Source organism: Dendropsophus ebraccatus, chromosome 9 (genome assembly GCF_027789765.1).
Source record: "Dendropsophus ebraccatus isolate aDenEbr1 chromosome 9, aDenEbr1.pat, whole genome shotgun sequence".
Classification (NCBI taxonomy): Eukaryota; Metazoa; Chordata; class Amphibia; order Anura; family Hylidae; genus Dendropsophus; species Dendropsophus ebraccatus.
The window spans coordinates 42,219,753-42,236,042 of record NC_091462.1 but is presented as its reverse complement, the minus strand read 5'-3'; the positions used below and the strand labels follow the sequence as shown (position 1 = coordinate 42,236,042).

Here is a 16,290-nt window from a genome sequence, read left to right as displayed (position 1 = left end):
ACTTCTTGGAAGAATAATTTCAGAGAAGTGAAGGGACAGCTGTATCCTAATCATAACTGTTCTATATACAGCTTTTTTCTGATGGAAAATTTTGTAAAAGTAGAAATCTTTCTCAGCTAAGTGCTTAATATATTTAGATTTCCGGTGAAAAAGGGACATAAGCAATGTATGTGACAGTTACATAGAAAACAGCAAGTCCCAGTGGTGGTTAGGAGAATATTTTGCCCGAGACTTTGGTTAGGAAAAATAAGTAACACTGGTGGTGGTGATCGTAGGCAGGTAAAATAATCCTTTAAGCAATTACATAACTTTTGGTTGCCATCTTTTTTCCCCATCTCAAAGTTATTGCATATCTTCTATCTGAGCTCTGGAACCCTCATTGATCTTTCATGGTTTGTTCCAAGCACGGCCAGGTTACTGTGCTGCTATACATCCGCTTTATTCTCACAATCAGTGTGATCCTAGAGGCGGTATTCCCACACTCTTTCTAAAGTGATGTCATGTCCTGTGGATGTACCATCACTTTTTGAGTTGGGTATGCCGCATTAATATTTTATGATATATTTTTTGGGGGGAAAGAAAAAAAGAATCTCAACTGGGCTATTGGTTTTGCTTTTACAGAACTCTGCAGCTGCGGCAAAGAAGGCGGCAGTACAACTCGGTCAGAATATTTCAGTTTTCTGGCACCGGAAAAAAACAAGTGAGTATTTTGATTTCCTTCATGTACTGCCATACAATGCCGCCTTATAGCGTCACATTATGGAGATATTCTGCAGTAGAAACAATGCTTTAAAGAGAGATATTGTCCATAATGGTACATTCACACATATTCAATTTGCTGTGGAATTCAGCTATTTATTTATATAAGTCAAATCCACAGCACAAAATTTGCAGCAGAATAAGTGTGTGTGAGAGCATACCCCAAAAACGGCACCTGGTGAAGCATAGCACATTTGTATACCATTGGAGGAATACATATGGGTGCCATATGAACAGCTCCATATAGCTCAGAGGTTGTGCAGAACCATACTACACCTGTGTGCATAGGCTATTAATCCTGCCATATATTATCTGTTAAGACTTATTGTAATTATTATCATTTCTCAGGTCCTGCAAAGAAAAAAAAGGCTCAGGCAGAAGAGAGACAAGAAATGGAGAATGAGCCTGAGAGCATTCCAGGCGTTTCCCCTGTACGCAGACCTCTTCTCCGAGGAGTGAAGGGGTGAGTAATACACATAGCTGTTTTATAAAACTTTTCACAAAACTTTTTCTTATACTAAACTATTTCTTTGCTTGGTTTATTAATCAGATCTCCTATAAAGAATGCCACGTTTTGCAAGATTATTCAGTTTAGTGCTGACAATGTAGATGCCCCAGCACCTTCCTCTGACACCACAGTGACTTTACCGCCTTCACTTTTACATCTTGTGGGAATCGTGGCTGAGACTTCAGAAGAGAAGTATCGTCTCTTAGACCAGAGGGACAAGATACTGAGACAAGGTATGATCTGATGATTTAATATAGATAGACAAGTTTATATGTTATACATTTACCCTTCATATCTCCTCTCTTCTTGTAGCTCGAGTTAAAAGAACGGGGTTAGATCAAGCCAAAGTTTTTGTAGGAACTTGTCCTGACATGTGCCCTGAAAAGGAGAGGTACATGAGGGATACCCGAAATCAGCTTAGCATCTATGAGTTACATCCAGGATCAGATAAGGTAACTATCTACTGCCTTCCTTCAGCAGGTTTTGTGCAAATATCCAGATATGTTTCTCACTTGTATCTTTGGGAGACACTGAAGACTAGGTGGTGATGCTAAGCAAAAAGTGTTAGTTCACTGCGCACAGGCTATAACCCTCTTGCAGACACTCGGACACTAAGCTAAATGTTCTAGATGAATTTTAGCCTAGTGTTTTATGTATGTTTAAGGTTTGATTATCTTTTTGACTCCCTACTCACATAATCCCTTCCTTTTATAGCTGGACCATGCAGCTGCAATAAAAGAGTACAGTCGATCTTCAGCTGATCAAGAGGAGCCCCTCCCTCATGAGTTGCGTCCTGTACCAGTACTGTGCATGACCATGGATTATTTGGTGAACCACATAATGGATCAGGGAGAGGACAATTATCGAGATTGGTATGACTTTGTCTGGAACCGAACACGTGGGATTCGAAAGGCAAGTATAGCCTTAATTATAATGTAAGGAGAGACAGTGAATAGTTTATTGTTAGATTTCATCTTTTAAACTGTATAAAAGTAAAGTATTGCAGAATAGTAGAAATTAACTGGATTTGTGAAATTTATTAACCATGTAAGTTTTGTATATTTTGTGTTTTAGGATATTACACAGCAACACTTGTGTGACCCTGTAACTGTGTCCTTGATGGAGAAGTGTATGCGTTTTCACATTCACTGTGCCTATCAGCTTTGTGAGGAGCCAATGTCCTCATTTGATCCAAAAATCAATAATGAGAATTTGACAAAGTGTTTGCAGAGCCTTAAGGAGATGTACCAGGACCTACAAAATCGTGGCGAGACCTGTCCTTGTGAACCTGAGTTCAGAGGCTATAGCGTTCTACTCAATCTCAACAAGGGAGATATTCTCAGGTAAAATCTTCCTCAGCTATTAATTTAATAATAAAGTGGGCCTGAAATGCTGAGCTCGCTTTTGTTGTTCAGTTCGGGCATGGAGAGTCACTGCTCCATGCTGAACTGATTGGGTTATGGGACAATTGTACAATGTACAGTGAGTTTCTTGAATGATTCCTATTAATACTAAATGGAACTCATGATTGCCTTAGGGTACTATCACACGGAGTGACTATTGCGCGTAATTGGCCGTCCCGGCTTTGTGTAAAAGCTCATATTGTAAAATAATGATCAGCTGACATGTACGATGTTGGCTGATCGCTGGTTTACAACAGGAACCAAAATCCTGATGCCGATAGCGATGGTCTGCTTGCTGTTGCTCTGGGTTATAGGATCAATGGCAACAGACTGCCACTATTTCCTATGGGACACCCAGGCGATTGGGGAGTCCCTCCTGCAGCTCTCCGCGCCCCCCACACACACATTCTTACCCTGGCATATGCAATTGTGCCAACAGTGAGCGGGGCACGAGGAACGAGGGGACATTGACCTGATTGGTCGGAGCTCGCTTGCTGCTCCATATCAGGCTGTGTAATAGGGCTCTAAGTGTCTCTCCACACCTGATCTAAAGAACAGGCTTGAGATTGGCATTACATGTACACTTTAAAGGGGTTGTCCTGTAACACCTTTTTCATACCTGGCCCAGGCTGCCATAACAAGAATATATGCTTAATTCCCCTGTTCCCCTGCTATTGCCAGTTTCTAGACTGCCTAGTTTTCGTCCTCTTCTTCATTGCTTACATACTGTGTGGACAAGAAATGCCCGCTCTGTATAGGCAGCAGAGAGATTACATCACCCATAGTTTCTTGCTGGATGTTGTAACTTGATTAATAATAAAGTGTGTGTGTGTGTATATGTATATATATAATATAATGTGTATGTATGCCATAAGTGTTGTTTTACTTTATATAAAAATAAGGGGATGTAGCCCATTGTTATATTAAAATTGTGTTCAGGGCAGTGTTACTGTACTAGGTTGTGCTTTTGTGATTTTTATAACATCTCTACTTTGCAAAACATGTCTCATTTAGAAATATTGTGACAGCTTTCTTCTTTTTTTTTTCAGAGAGGTGCAACAGTTTCCTGAGTCTGTTCGCAACTCAGAAGAAGTGAAGTTTGCTGTCCAAGTGTTTGCAGCACTGAATAGTACAAACTTTGTCCGGTTCTTCAGGCTTGTTCGTTCTGCCTCTTACCTTAACAGCTGCATATTACACTGTTATTTTCCCCAGGTAATAGATTTATTCTGGATTTAGTCGAGTCTTTGAGTTTTTATGTTGGCTTGGGTGCAGTTTTATGCCATATCTTTGTCTTTTCTTTCAGATACGAAGAGATGCATTACGTGTCTTGAATGTAGCGTACACAACTAGCTCTCAGAGACCCACCTTATTTCCTCTAGAAAACATAGTTCGCCTCTTGTTTTTCCAAGATGCAGAAGAAGCTACGGATTTCCTTACAGCCTTTGGCCTAAGTGTGGGTGAAAGGTAAGTGTACCTCAGAAGAGAAAAGGTCAAAGGTCACAAACATTTTTCATTGTCCTTGATTCTTACTATGTTTTTTTTTTTTTTTCTCTCAAAGTTTTGTAGAGCTAAATCGTGCTGCGTTTGCCGAGCCGGTGGTTCCATTGCAGCCAAAGAGGTGCTTGTATATCAGTCATAAGCGCCAAGGGTCGGTGGGGGAAGTTGTGAATGGAGCTCCACTCCCCCAATTCTCTCCGCATGTGCCTGTTTGCAGCTTTGATTTACAGGATAAATATACTGGAAGCAGCAGCATTTATGAGCCAGGACTCAGAATGTTACCAGAGCCTACAGGTCAGTAATAAAGGAACTCAGGAAGAATGAAGGGTAAGGCTATGTTCACACTACGTAAGTCTCCGGACGTAGCGCGTTCCGTGAATAGGCGGCCGGAGATTTACGTAGTTTGCGTACATTGGAAAGTATACGATGTACGGCTGCACAGTTCACACTACGCAAGAACTTATGCCAGGATCGTACGCGTCGTCGTAAAAAATTAACCAGACCATTGTTTGAGGACGAAAATGCTGTAACTTACGCCTGTAGCGTAACATGCGGTCCCGTACGTAGTGGTGATTTCTTCATTTTTGCACTTTTCTTTGCCGATCCAAAAGGTTCTGTGGGGTGTCCGGGGCTAGGCGAAGATTTCCAAGTAAAAGACCGCTGTCAGATCGCTACGTAGGGCGCTCGGGAAGCGTAAGTAGACTACGGGTGTAAGTTCGCGGACCGTACGTAGCCGGCCGCAACTTACGTAAATCCCAGGCCGGAGTTTAACACGTGTAAATATATATATATATATATATATATATATATATATATATATATATATATATATATACACACGTAGTGTGAACATAGCCTAAAGCTGTAAGTTACTTGTTTTGCATGCATGCAGATGTAGTCAACTCGATTTAAAGGGGTATTCCGCACAAACATAACTTTAAATATGTTGCTGCCCATGATGACAATAACTGTTCTTTCCGTACTGCAGATAGGGACTTGTTTACATCAGGAAGGGAGGGGGAGACAGAGAGTAAAGCTCACACAGTTTTTTTTTGTCTTCAGCAAAAAGCAGCAGCTCAAAACTGGCAGAAGGAGACTGAAAAGATAAGGTCATCTTCTGACCGTTCTGAGCTGCTGCTTTTTGCTGAAGACACAAAAACTGTGTAAGCTTTTCTCTCAGTTTCCCCCCCTCCCTTCCAAGACGACTGATGTAAACAAGTCCCTATCTGCAGCTTGTAGCTTCTTTGTAATGCTGGAAGGGTTAATCTGAGGTCACATTGCTGTCTTGCGGTCCGTTCAGCAGGTGATGCAGTTATTGTCCTAAAAAAATACTTTTAAACTTGAAGCCCGTGCCAAACGGGAGTATCTGTGCCCTAACTTTGCACCACCCCTCCGTCCCTCCTCCCCACCCTCCTCCTCATCATTAGGAATGCCACTGAAACATTTTCTCCATGCTGAACATTGCACAGGTTCTTAACGATCCAGCCCATGTGCCGGGCTGCTACAGGTGGGGAATAGGAGGCAATCTGCCTGGAGCATTCCTAATGATGAGGAGGGCGGGGAGGAGGGACAGGAGGTTGTGCAAAGTTAGGGCACAGATACTGAATAGATTATAAGTACGGAATGAACTGTTAGTCTCGCCATGGGCAGCAACTAATGCAAAGTTATGTTTGGGCGGAGCAGTCCTTTAGTTTGGACTTTAGTTTAAATTCTAGTTCACTTTTTTGTATTAACAGAAAAACATACCCCTGAAGAAGTATCAAATAAACGGGCAATTGTGCTTGTGCCTGAAGCCAAGGAAGTGGGTGCAGTGCCTGCTCAGGCAGTGTTTCAGCCCATCTTGCCTCCTGAACCACCACCATCTCCCCCTAAGCCAAAATTTAGTGACAAGGTACTTACCAAATAAAAAAAAATATAAAAAAATTGTGCTATACTGGTATAGGTTGCTTTTACTATTGTTATTAATATTATCCTCTTATATTTTATTTAGGATGTGGCTGATGTTTTTGAAGATATTTTGGAAGAAACAGTGAAACAATTGAGTGCTCCCTATGTCGACAATGTGGCAGCATACGTCTCGGCTGCGCTTGGGTATAACAGTGCTTTTTTTGTTTTTTTTTAAATGGGCAATCAGACCCTGACTGATAAAAACATTTGATACTGTATGTAACTCTGATATAGCAAATGTTTTATTTAATGACAGGTACACTTTAATGTGTAAAAAGTGTATGTACCGTTTGTCTGATTTCACAATACACTATATGGTGTAATGAAGGGAACCAATAAAAGTACTTGGCCCGAGACAAATAAGACCCCCATGTGAAAAATAAAAATGTTATGGGTTCCAGCAAGAAGGGCAGTAAAAAAACAACATTCTTTAACTTATTCTTTTTTTGGATTATTTTAATCCGTAAATTCCCATCTAAATAATTTTCCTGTCTGTATTGCTTAAGAGAGTCGTCTGTGGTTTCCGATCAGCTGCTTGCAGAAGCTGTCGTGAATCTTTCAAGAACAATTGCAGAAGACGAGATAAAAGCCGAGATCGAAAGGGTGAAAGAGGAGAAGCGAAGGAAGGCAGAAGAAGCCAGGTATGAGGCTGCATTCTGCTGCTCAGCAGGAACAACACTAGAATTAACGCTTTCATTGCTTTGTGACAGTGTTGGAATGTTGAGTTAGTAAGAATATCTGACTTTTAATTTTACAACAGGAGGATTCAAGAAAGAGAGCGATTTCTTTCTCTGGAGAGCCAGTCCCAATGTCATGACCTGATAAATGAAGTCATTACAGAGAATATCCACAAAATATCCAAGGAAGAGCTGCAGTGAGTGTCTCTAGGAATAATTTGTCAGACTAGGCCTTTACCATATCAAATAAACTTTGTATATGCACTTTTCATGTTTAGAAAATGAAGAAGTCTATCCCGACCTACCTCCACCAATTTAGTAATGTTAATTTCAGAGTTGCAGAGACTCTGTTAGTAGTTTTATGCTGCCCTAGCTAAGGGTAGCATTAACTAGTGACAGAGAAGCTAAATAGAATGACGTATTGCTTACATTGTTCTGTGCAGCTAATTCAGATTGAGATCCTTCTAAATGACAAGTACAATAACTAGTCCTCTCCATTATGTGCTCAGTAGTCCTGTATATTCATGAGCAGCAGCACACTCTGCCCACCAGCCACTGATTGGGAGAGGTCTATCTATCCTGTATATAGGCAGAACAGAACTGCTGAACAAAATGTTGTATGTAATAATTCTGTTGAGTATTTCTGTCACTAGTGTATGCTGCTTTCATTCAAGGCAGCATACACCTACCGACAGATTCTCTTTAACAATATACATACAAGTTAATGTATGGATAAACATGTTGAGAAGTATGAGTGCTGTAGTAACTTGGAGTTCATATAATCATGTCTATTTAACTCATCCAATTTCAGTATTTTTTTTTTTATATCCTTGACCACAGTACCATTTTTTTTTTAATATTCCAGGAAAGCGGTACAAATTGATCATAATAACCGCATTTTACGGTGCTCCCAGAAGGTCTGTGACCAGTGCGTTGGTCGATTTGTGGATGAGGAGATATCCCAGATAGCCAGAGATACCCTTTATGAGATGCAGTGTTGCAGCAAATACATCCAGAGGTCTGTTGGGCCTTTTTTATTTTGTAAACATGTCCTGTAACTTCTTAAAGAGGTTTTCCAGCATTAGAAAAACTTAGCACCTTTCTTTCAGAAACAGTAGTTCCCATCATGCCTGGGCAGCTGTAGCTTTGGCTGTCCAGGCATGATTGGAAATGCAGTTTTGTAACAGCTGAAGGGCCTGAGTTTGACACCACTGTTCTAGATAATCCCTTAAATATGCTTTGTTTTCAGGTGGCGGGAGGTTTTAGCTGCACGAAAGAAGTTAAGACGTCAAATGCGTGCTTTCCCAGCAGCGCCTGGGTCTGTAGGCCGTGATGGTAGACTGAAAGCTTTGATTCCCAGCGCCACCCATGATGTACAGAATTTGTCTAAAGGAATTGTTAACTTGGGTCATGCTGGAAAATTAAGCGTTTCCTTTACCAGGTGGGCTTTTTGGTCTTTTTAATGAAAAAGTTGATAATATTTCTTTCTACTTTTATTTAACAATTTAATATTTTTTGCCTTCAGATGTCAACAGCTCAGGGAACAGATATTTCATCAGATGAAGGTTCAGCATTATTTCCAAGAGTTGTTGTGGTTTGTATATAACTTCATTTACTTTTATCCTAGACAATGCCTTTCAGAATGTGCCCCCCCCCCTGGCAAACAGCTGATTTTTCTGAGGGAAGCTACAGCCAGCCACATGGCGGCATTTAATATAAATGGCATTTCTTGTAATTTCTTTGAGTCTGCAAGAACTGGAAGCGTATATACAGCAGCGCATCCCTGATGTCCATATGCCGTAATAGAGCGTTTGGACTAGAGTTTTTGCCATGAGGCCTTCTTAAGATTATTCAAGTATTTGTATAGGCTTTAATTTATAAATGAATCTGTTTTTGCAATGCAGTGATGCTGCATGGTCGCCAGTAGAGCTGCCGTCTCTGATTGTTAAGCATCTTCCCACATGGAAGCAATGCATCTTTTGGAAAGTAGTCCTTGCTTTGCCTGAAGTTGAAGATCCTGATGATCCTACAAGGTGAGCAAAGACCATCCTCTGGTGTATTGTGCAACCGATGTAGCCTTGTCTTTTATAAACGTTGTCATTATTTGTTGCAGTGTTCTGTCGGAGTGGTTAAAGGCCAAATTCTGTTGGGCGGGTGTCAAGCCTGAGGGTGATCTGAAGCAGCAAGTTGAAACCCTAGCGCTATACAGCTCCTTAGAGTCTCAGGAAGGATGCTCGGTTCGGGTTAATGTGTGTGTAAAGGTGAGGCTGTAAGATGAGGGACTGTACTACATTTTGGAAATGTTGCCAATGAAATAATCACTGAAGAATTGGAAAAATCAACCTTGTATTCTTTTTGATTATTTGTAAAGGTAGCCGGAGGTTTATGTTGCCCGACACAGGCAGCATGAAATCCCAACAGGCACCATTGTGGCTGTCTTTTTTTTTTTTTTTTTTTTGGGGGGGCAATACTTTAAGGAGTGTATCCCCAGAGTGTGAGGGCCGTGCCATCTTCACTTCCAGCATTCGCAGATGCAGGCCACGCTGGGCGGTACAGTTGGTTGTGTGCAGTATTACAGCTGAGTTCCATTTACTTCTGAGAGAAAGAAGCTGTATATTTTTAAATCATGGACAACCTATTTAAACTATGTTTATATTTTATTTTGACTTTTTAAACGTGCCCCTTGATATGTCTCTCCTGCAGGCTGTACATGGTCCCCTGACAGAGAATGAGTTAGAACAAGCTGAGCTTCAAAACCAGTTATTGGGAACAAGTGGTATTGTCCTCCTTTTGCCAGCGCAGTCAGATACAGATGTGTGTCACATCGCAGCAATACTGCAACTGAAGCAGCTACTCCAAGCTAAACCTTTCAAGCCACCCCCTGCTCTCGCTGTTCTGGTACCTTCATCTTATGCAGATCCAGAGAGCGTCGTAGAAGAAGGTGAATAAGGTGGAAGAATGGCAGCTTGCAATGTAGCTACAGTTTGCAAAAGTGTTAAATTCTCTCTTAAAGGAGACCTATCACCCCCCGTGCCAGGGTGACAGGCTCCCGACCCCCAGCTAGATCCCCTTATACGTACCTGATCCCGCCGAGTCCCAGGACGGAGATATCCCGGTCAGAAGCCGGCGCACGCGTTCTGGAGAGAGGTCCGGCGTCCATAGAGAATGAATGGAGTTGTGCGCACGCATCAGAAATGAGTCCGGCTCCATTCATTCTCTATGGACGCCGGACCTCTCTCCAGACTGGCTCCGGCAGCGGGACTTGGCGGAATCGGGTAAGTATAAGGGGATCTAGCTGGGGGTCGGGAGCCTGTCACCTGGCACGGGGGGGGGGGGGGGAACAGGTCCTCTTTAAGTCTGATTTAGTCCATTAATTTCATCTGTTCTTGTTGTGAACCAACACTGTATGCAATGCATCTTTTATGGCAGACATTTTATGTATGTGTAATATTTCATTGATTTTAATAGTTATGTCTTCAGCACTTGCTAGTTTTATGTTACAATTTTATATCTTCATGTGTTTCTTTCAGACCTCAATATATCAGATCTAGTGTCAAGTGGATTAATTTCAGATTATAATGTGTTCCCCATACCTGATGGCATAAATGACATGAATGGAACAAACATGGTAAGATTAGTATTAAAGGATGCGTCATGATCCATTCATAATATTGATAGTTATTCCCCACCACCACCCTTTTCCACCCAGAGGTATGGCAGAAAAACAAAACAAGTTGTGGTCGTGCAAAGTGCTGCAATGTTGTCTTGCTGATATGAACTTAACAACACTGCAGTATCTTGTATCACCAGTAAAGGTTCCCACACAACTAAGATTAAAGAGTCACTGTCGTGTTTTTTTTTTTGCAAAAATCAATAGTACAGGCGCTTTTAAGAAACTTTGTAATTGGGTTTATTAGGCAAATATGCCATTATCTGCATTCTAAAAGACTTTTCCCAGGTCCCCACTTCCCTCCTCTCTCTCATTCACTGCTCATTATCTCGACTCTTTTACATCACGTGTACTGTCTGTTCTATGGAATGGGGAGAGGGGAGGAGGGAGATTAGTTGGCAGCAGAGACCAGAGAACAAAGGATTACACAGCGGGACCTGTGTGAAAGCCGGTATTCAGAAGTCAGAGAGGTCAGTGCTGACTTCAGAGGAGCCCGGTGATGTAGCTGTAAATTAACTCTTTGTTGTCCTGTTTTGGTGCCTCATCTCCCTCCACCCCTCCCCTCTCCATAAGAGAACCGTAAAGACAGGGGGGAGAGATTAAAAACTGCTTTTTCATGATAAAAATGCATTTTTCGTCTAATAAACCAATTACAAAGTTCCTTAAAATCGCCTGTACTATTTCTGCAAAAAAAAATTAAACGATAGTGACACTTTAAAGTTAACCAATCCCATTGCTGGGTTCTGTCAAATAATCTAAGGCATGTGGTGGTTTTTCTGATTCCTCGCTGACAGATGAAGTCTGTGGAGAGAAAGGTTGAGCATCTTGGATGTTAGCTGCCTGACCCTTTTTCTCTGGGAGATATAAGCTGGTGCCAGAGCTGTTTGACTGCAGCTTACCACTCCCCATAAAGAACACTTGAATGATTGGTCTGCCAAATGTTCATTTGTATGGGGAGGTCCGGAGGGATAATGTCTGCCAAGTGTTTATTTTGCCTATAGTTGAAAGTGTGGGCCACCTTAACATATGAATAACTTAAAAGCTTGTCCCCACATCCATACTTGTCACCACATCCACTGACCCAATCAGTGCTGAATTCCACTCTGCGACCAGAAGTTCAGTTATGGAGACTACTTCGCCAAGATGGTAATGCACGTAACCCCAATTGGAATTACAATGGGAGTCACGCACAGTTAGCGTCACGGCATGGTCAATTTGCTGATTGACTCAGTGGATGTGGTGAAAAGTACCATTTATTTATTTCATAACACTTAAAAATAATTACAGTGAATTAAAAAAAATTTTTTTTTTTTAAATGTAATTTCCAGACGTTTCGGTCAGGTATATTGCCATGTTTCATGTAATCTATTGATTTTACGTTCCATTTTCCTAGGTCTCCTCTGCTGTAGAGTTTCTGCTGTCTCACTGCCCCCGTTCTTTGGAGCTTCGCAGTCTCCCTTTCCGACAGTATATAGAGGATGGCGTATGCAGTGCATTCAGTAATGCTTTTTATCTGGATAAGATGGAAAGAAGGAAATCTGGACTTCCCTCACAGGATCCAGCTGCCATCATTGACTTGTACAATGGAACCATTGCGTTCCTAGCTGAGATAGTCTCTTCAGAGCAACTTACTGAACTGTCCTGGCCCGTAACAGAGTTCACATCTTCAAGTGGCAGCTCCTTAATGCCACCTACTGACTGGAACTGTTCCAGACATCTTTTGTGGCTAAGAAAAGCTATACTTGGTTTTCAGCTTCCACAAATGGACAAGCCTCCTCAAGGAGGTAAGCAAGTACATATTTTAGAGATAGAAGAGGGGTGGCTAATGTTAATTTTTTATAACTATTAAATATTATTGTACCATTTCCCTTGCAGCTCCTTGGGGCCCTGTCTGCTCTATGATTATGGGCTATGTGTCACAGATCGCTCGAGCACCATCAAGTAAACCCCTGTTGTTCTCTGAAGTACAGCTTCTTTTGGATCGCATAAAGAAACACTGGTTTGAACAGGAAGGAATTGCAGGATTTACACCGTCAGTGCAAGAGATTCCTTGGGATGAGATTATTGCTCTTTGCATCAATCACAAACTGAGAGCCTGGGACCCCCCATCCATTTCTGATTCAAAAGGTAACACCTCATATTTTTCACTTGGATAATTACGGTATATAAAATATTTATTCATCTTAAATGGTTAATTTAGCAGGAATACATTGGTTACATACAATTTATAATACTAATAATGAATAGCTAGAAGTCAGCCAAGCCCATCAATGGTCTAATGCAGGGATGTCAAACGCAGGCTCTCCAGCTGTTGCAAAACTACAATTCCCATCATGCCTAGGCAGCCAAAGCTTTAGCTTTGGCTGTCCAGGCATGATGGGAATTGTAGTTTTGAAACAGCTGGAGGGCCTGAGTTTGACACATGCGATCTAATGTATACCCGAACCTCCTGAATGTTCACAGACAGCAGTTGTCAGAATTTTAGCATGTCCAGACGTTCCTATTAGCCTATTTCTCTCTTCTCATTGACTTTAAGAAATAGCTCTAGGCCAAATAAGTATTTGGGCATACTTCACCCACCCCCACAGAAGCCTTCTTAAAGGGAAACCATTAGCAGGTTAGAAGCATATAGTGCACGGGGTGCTGAGGATGAAGGTAAATTTCTTACCTTCATCCTCGGTGCCATTGTTTGTGATATTAGTAATTTATTTCCTATGATGATTAGACATTTTGGTGCACTGGGGGTAGTAGCCAATCATTGATTTAGTGGTTGGTGAAGTGTTATGCAATATATTTATCAGGTACTGTAGATCATTGCTGTTTTCTCTTTCTTTACAGTTTCCGAAGAGGATCTTTATGTCTATTTCTTTGAGGAAGATTTAAAAACATTTGCATACCCAGAAACATGGGAAAATGCTCGTGCCTCCACGCTTCAGAATGCACTTGTAACTACTAGCAGGTAATTGTTCTTCATTTGTGCTTTACAATGTGGAATAGATAAGTAATGAACCTCCCTTTTTTTTCTTTTTTTTGGGGTATTGTTTGAATCATACTGACCTTCTCAAAAAAAAAAAAAATTGCATGTTTGTTTTTGTTTCCTTCTTTTTCTCGTTTTCATCCCAGAAGTTGTTGGTAGTGGGGGGGTTATCCCCATTTTTTGTTTTTCTTATACATTATATGGTAAAATGAAGCATGCCATTAAGAAGTATAACTTGTCCTACCTAACACATAGCGCTCTGGATGGAAAAATAGTTATGGCTGAAGACAGGAATGAAATAAATGAAAGCTCCTGTTGTCAATAATCTCTGAAGCACAGGGCCATAATACTAGTAGAAACAATGTGTTATGATACCGTTGCAGTGCCACAACTGAACTACTGTGTTTTCTCCCCTACCACATTGCAGCCCTCAAAGTAGAAGGAAGCGTCACTCCCAGACATCTCAGACTGTACACTCTGTCATTGTGTCCAGTGAAGATGATGCACAGAAAGTCCCAAGACATCCTGAGCTGCCTGATATGACCTCTCTTCCATCACAGCTGAACCGCACTATTTTAGCGGAGAAAGAGGAGAATGAAAGGTAAAAAAAAGCATTTTTGCCACTATGGAATACTGTTTTAAAGAAACCTTCACATTTCACAGTTATGAACCCCATAAAAGGTTCAGTATACTTTTCTTTCATGTACAGATTTTAAGGTATACATAACGTTAGTGAAAAAAAAATAGTTTGCTTTACTCTGTGTTATTGTCATTTGAGTTCCCAGAAAGCTTTCTAGTTACAGAAATACTGCCTGCTTTGTGGTTAGTGGTCTGTCTGTATGAAGAAAAACAAAATGTTAAAGGAGTTATCCAGCCTTAGGGTATATTCACACGAACGGGCTCGCAGCAAGATTCTCGCTGCAAGCCCGGCAGGTCCTGGCAGTTCCCATACACTACATACTTGCTGCGGTCTAAACGACCGCAGCGAGTATGTAATTATACCGCCCTTAACCCCTTCTGCTCCCGCCCCGGCTCCCCCGCTGTAAAAGCATACATTACCTGTCCTTGCTGCACGGGTCCGTCGTCCTGCTCTCCTGTCCGGCCAATCAGTGGCTGCGGCTGGGCAACACACTAATTGGCCGGACAGGAGAGCAGGACGCCGGACCTGTGCAGCAAGGACAGGTAATGTATGCTTTTATAGCGGGGGAGCCGGGGCGGAAGCAGAAGGGGTTAAGGGCGGTATAATTACATACTCGCTGCGGTCGTTTAGACCGCAGCATGTAGTGTATGGGAACTGCCAGGACCCAGGACCTCTCGCTGCGAGCCCGTTCGTGTGAACATAGCCTTATAAAAACTTAGCTGCTTTCTTCCATGATTCACACCACTCTTTCCCTCAGTTTGGGTGTGGTATTGAAGTGAGTGAAGCTGAATTTTAATGCCACACACAACCTGGTGCTGTTTTTGCAAGAAAGTAGCTGTGTTTTTTTCCAGTCCTGGATATTCCCTTTAAATAGCATATAAGAACGGAGTAAGGTATGGGAAGAAGACTAGGACATGATTTTACATACATTTGAAGCCACTGTTGTCCAGCAGGATGAACTGCTAAACTAACAATAATTTGCTGCCTTTCATGCAAAACATGCAAATTGGCATCTTCGCTCACAAAGTACAGTGACCAGGATGTCCTGTGTTTGCGCCAGCGGTAAAAGGCCATAAGGACTTCCAGGTACTGATGAAAGGTTGGCATCAAGGAAGCTTCACATGTTTTACATTTTTAATAGAGAAGAAATAAAGCATTGTAGACTATATTCTGGTGCTGGACCTAACTAGGCTTAACACCAGATCCAGTGCATGTAAGAGCAGAGCATGCCCAGAGCCATCAGCAATTTGTTTTCCTATGGGCAGTTAGCAAACAAATAAAAATAACACTGGAGAACTAATATGTGAGTTTATCATTTCAGATTTAATGAAAAACTGCAGCAGCTACTCATGGAAGACCCTCTCGATGCATCTCTTTCCCTGCCGGTATACCTACCCATCCCTTCTATGTCGGATTCTTTAGAAAATTCTGTTATTGTACCAGCCCTGCAGAAGTCATCCACACACACTACTACAATGTTTTCTCCAACCATGCGAGACCCTATTGTTCGCTCCCACTCACTAAGGCCATCTGTGAAAGACAGAATAAAGGAGCTGAACATGAAGTTAAGAGGGAATCAAGAGGAGGACATCACCTTCAGCTTACACCTTAGCACATTGCTTGATGTAGCCAAATTTGAGGAAGGAAGCATTTCCCTAAAGTAAAAATATAACATTCACAACCAGCTACCACCTATGCTGAATATCTACAGTAGAAGTCTATGAGGAAAAGAAGAAATTACCTACATCTGTAATAAAGAATTAAATCCTCTATAAAGGAGCATTATATTTACCCAGTTACAATGATAATACATTGTATTCATTGCATATGTGGAGTTGATGCCTTTTTAATCTCAGCTGATATATTCTGAGATGTATGTAACTACAAAGTTGCAGATCTATAGATGAATGTATTCATTTTATTGTACTTGTACAGCGCTGTATACTATAAGAATTAGTGAATGGCGTCTTCTGGTATTTCAACAGAGGCAAAAATATATAATATTTTTTTCTCTTTTTACCATAACATTGCATCATCTAATAGTTGTCATGTTTCATGTGTGTATCTTTTGGAATCTGAGAAAATAAGCTGGCCAAATATTTAACTTTAGACTGTAAATATAGTTGGGAATACAACACGAATCCTCAGCCATTCGATTATGTGCTTTCTAAAATGCATTATATTTTAATAAAGTTTGCTTCATGGTAAATTA

The 16,290-nt window shown here is 41.3% G+C and overlaps 1 protein-coding gene across 2 annotated transcripts in view; it reads left to right on the top strand.

Moving 5' to 3' along the window:
* The window catches only part of MCM3AP (minichromosome maintenance complex component 3 associated protein), a 22,153-nt gene extending 5,863 nt beyond the window's left edge, over positions 1 to 16,290 (top strand). For both annotated transcript variants that reach the window (XM_069983084.1, XM_069983083.1), the window contains exons 4-28: positions 622 to 700; positions 1,108 to 1,222; positions 1,310 to 1,500; positions 1,580 to 1,719; positions 1,982 to 2,179; positions 2,342 to 2,610; positions 3,720 to 3,882; positions 3,974 to 4,134; positions 4,229 to 4,461; positions 5,904 to 6,058; positions 6,158 to 6,258; positions 6,621 to 6,755; positions 6,875 to 6,988; positions 7,657 to 7,809; positions 8,041 to 8,232; positions 8,317 to 8,385; positions 8,696 to 8,824; positions 8,905 to 9,052; positions 9,495 to 9,732; positions 10,322 to 10,419; positions 11,855 to 12,245; positions 12,337 to 12,588; positions 13,300 to 13,420; positions 13,866 to 14,039; positions 15,400 to 16,290. In XM_069983084.1, coding sequence (XP_069839185.1) covers positions 622 to 700; positions 1,108 to 1,222; positions 1,310 to 1,500; positions 1,580 to 1,719; positions 1,982 to 2,179; positions 2,342 to 2,610; positions 3,720 to 3,882; positions 3,974 to 4,134; positions 4,229 to 4,461; positions 5,904 to 6,058; positions 6,158 to 6,258; positions 6,621 to 6,755; positions 6,875 to 6,988; positions 7,657 to 7,809; positions 8,041 to 8,232; positions 8,317 to 8,385; positions 8,696 to 8,824; positions 8,905 to 9,052; positions 9,495 to 9,732; positions 10,322 to 10,419; positions 11,855 to 12,245; positions 12,337 to 12,588; positions 13,300 to 13,420; positions 13,866 to 14,039; positions 15,400 to 15,742 — 4,362 coding nt within the window. In that variant the 3' untranslated portion in view covers positions 15,743 to 16,290. The remainder of the gene's footprint in view (positions 1 to 621; positions 701 to 1,107; positions 1,223 to 1,309; positions 1,501 to 1,579; positions 1,720 to 1,981; positions 2,180 to 2,341; positions 2,611 to 3,719; positions 3,883 to 3,973; positions 4,135 to 4,228; positions 4,462 to 5,903; positions 6,059 to 6,157; positions 6,259 to 6,620; positions 6,756 to 6,874; positions 6,989 to 7,656; positions 7,810 to 8,040; positions 8,233 to 8,316; positions 8,386 to 8,695; positions 8,825 to 8,904; positions 9,053 to 9,494; positions 9,733 to 10,321; positions 10,420 to 11,854; positions 12,246 to 12,336; positions 12,589 to 13,299; positions 13,421 to 13,865; positions 14,040 to 15,399) is intronic.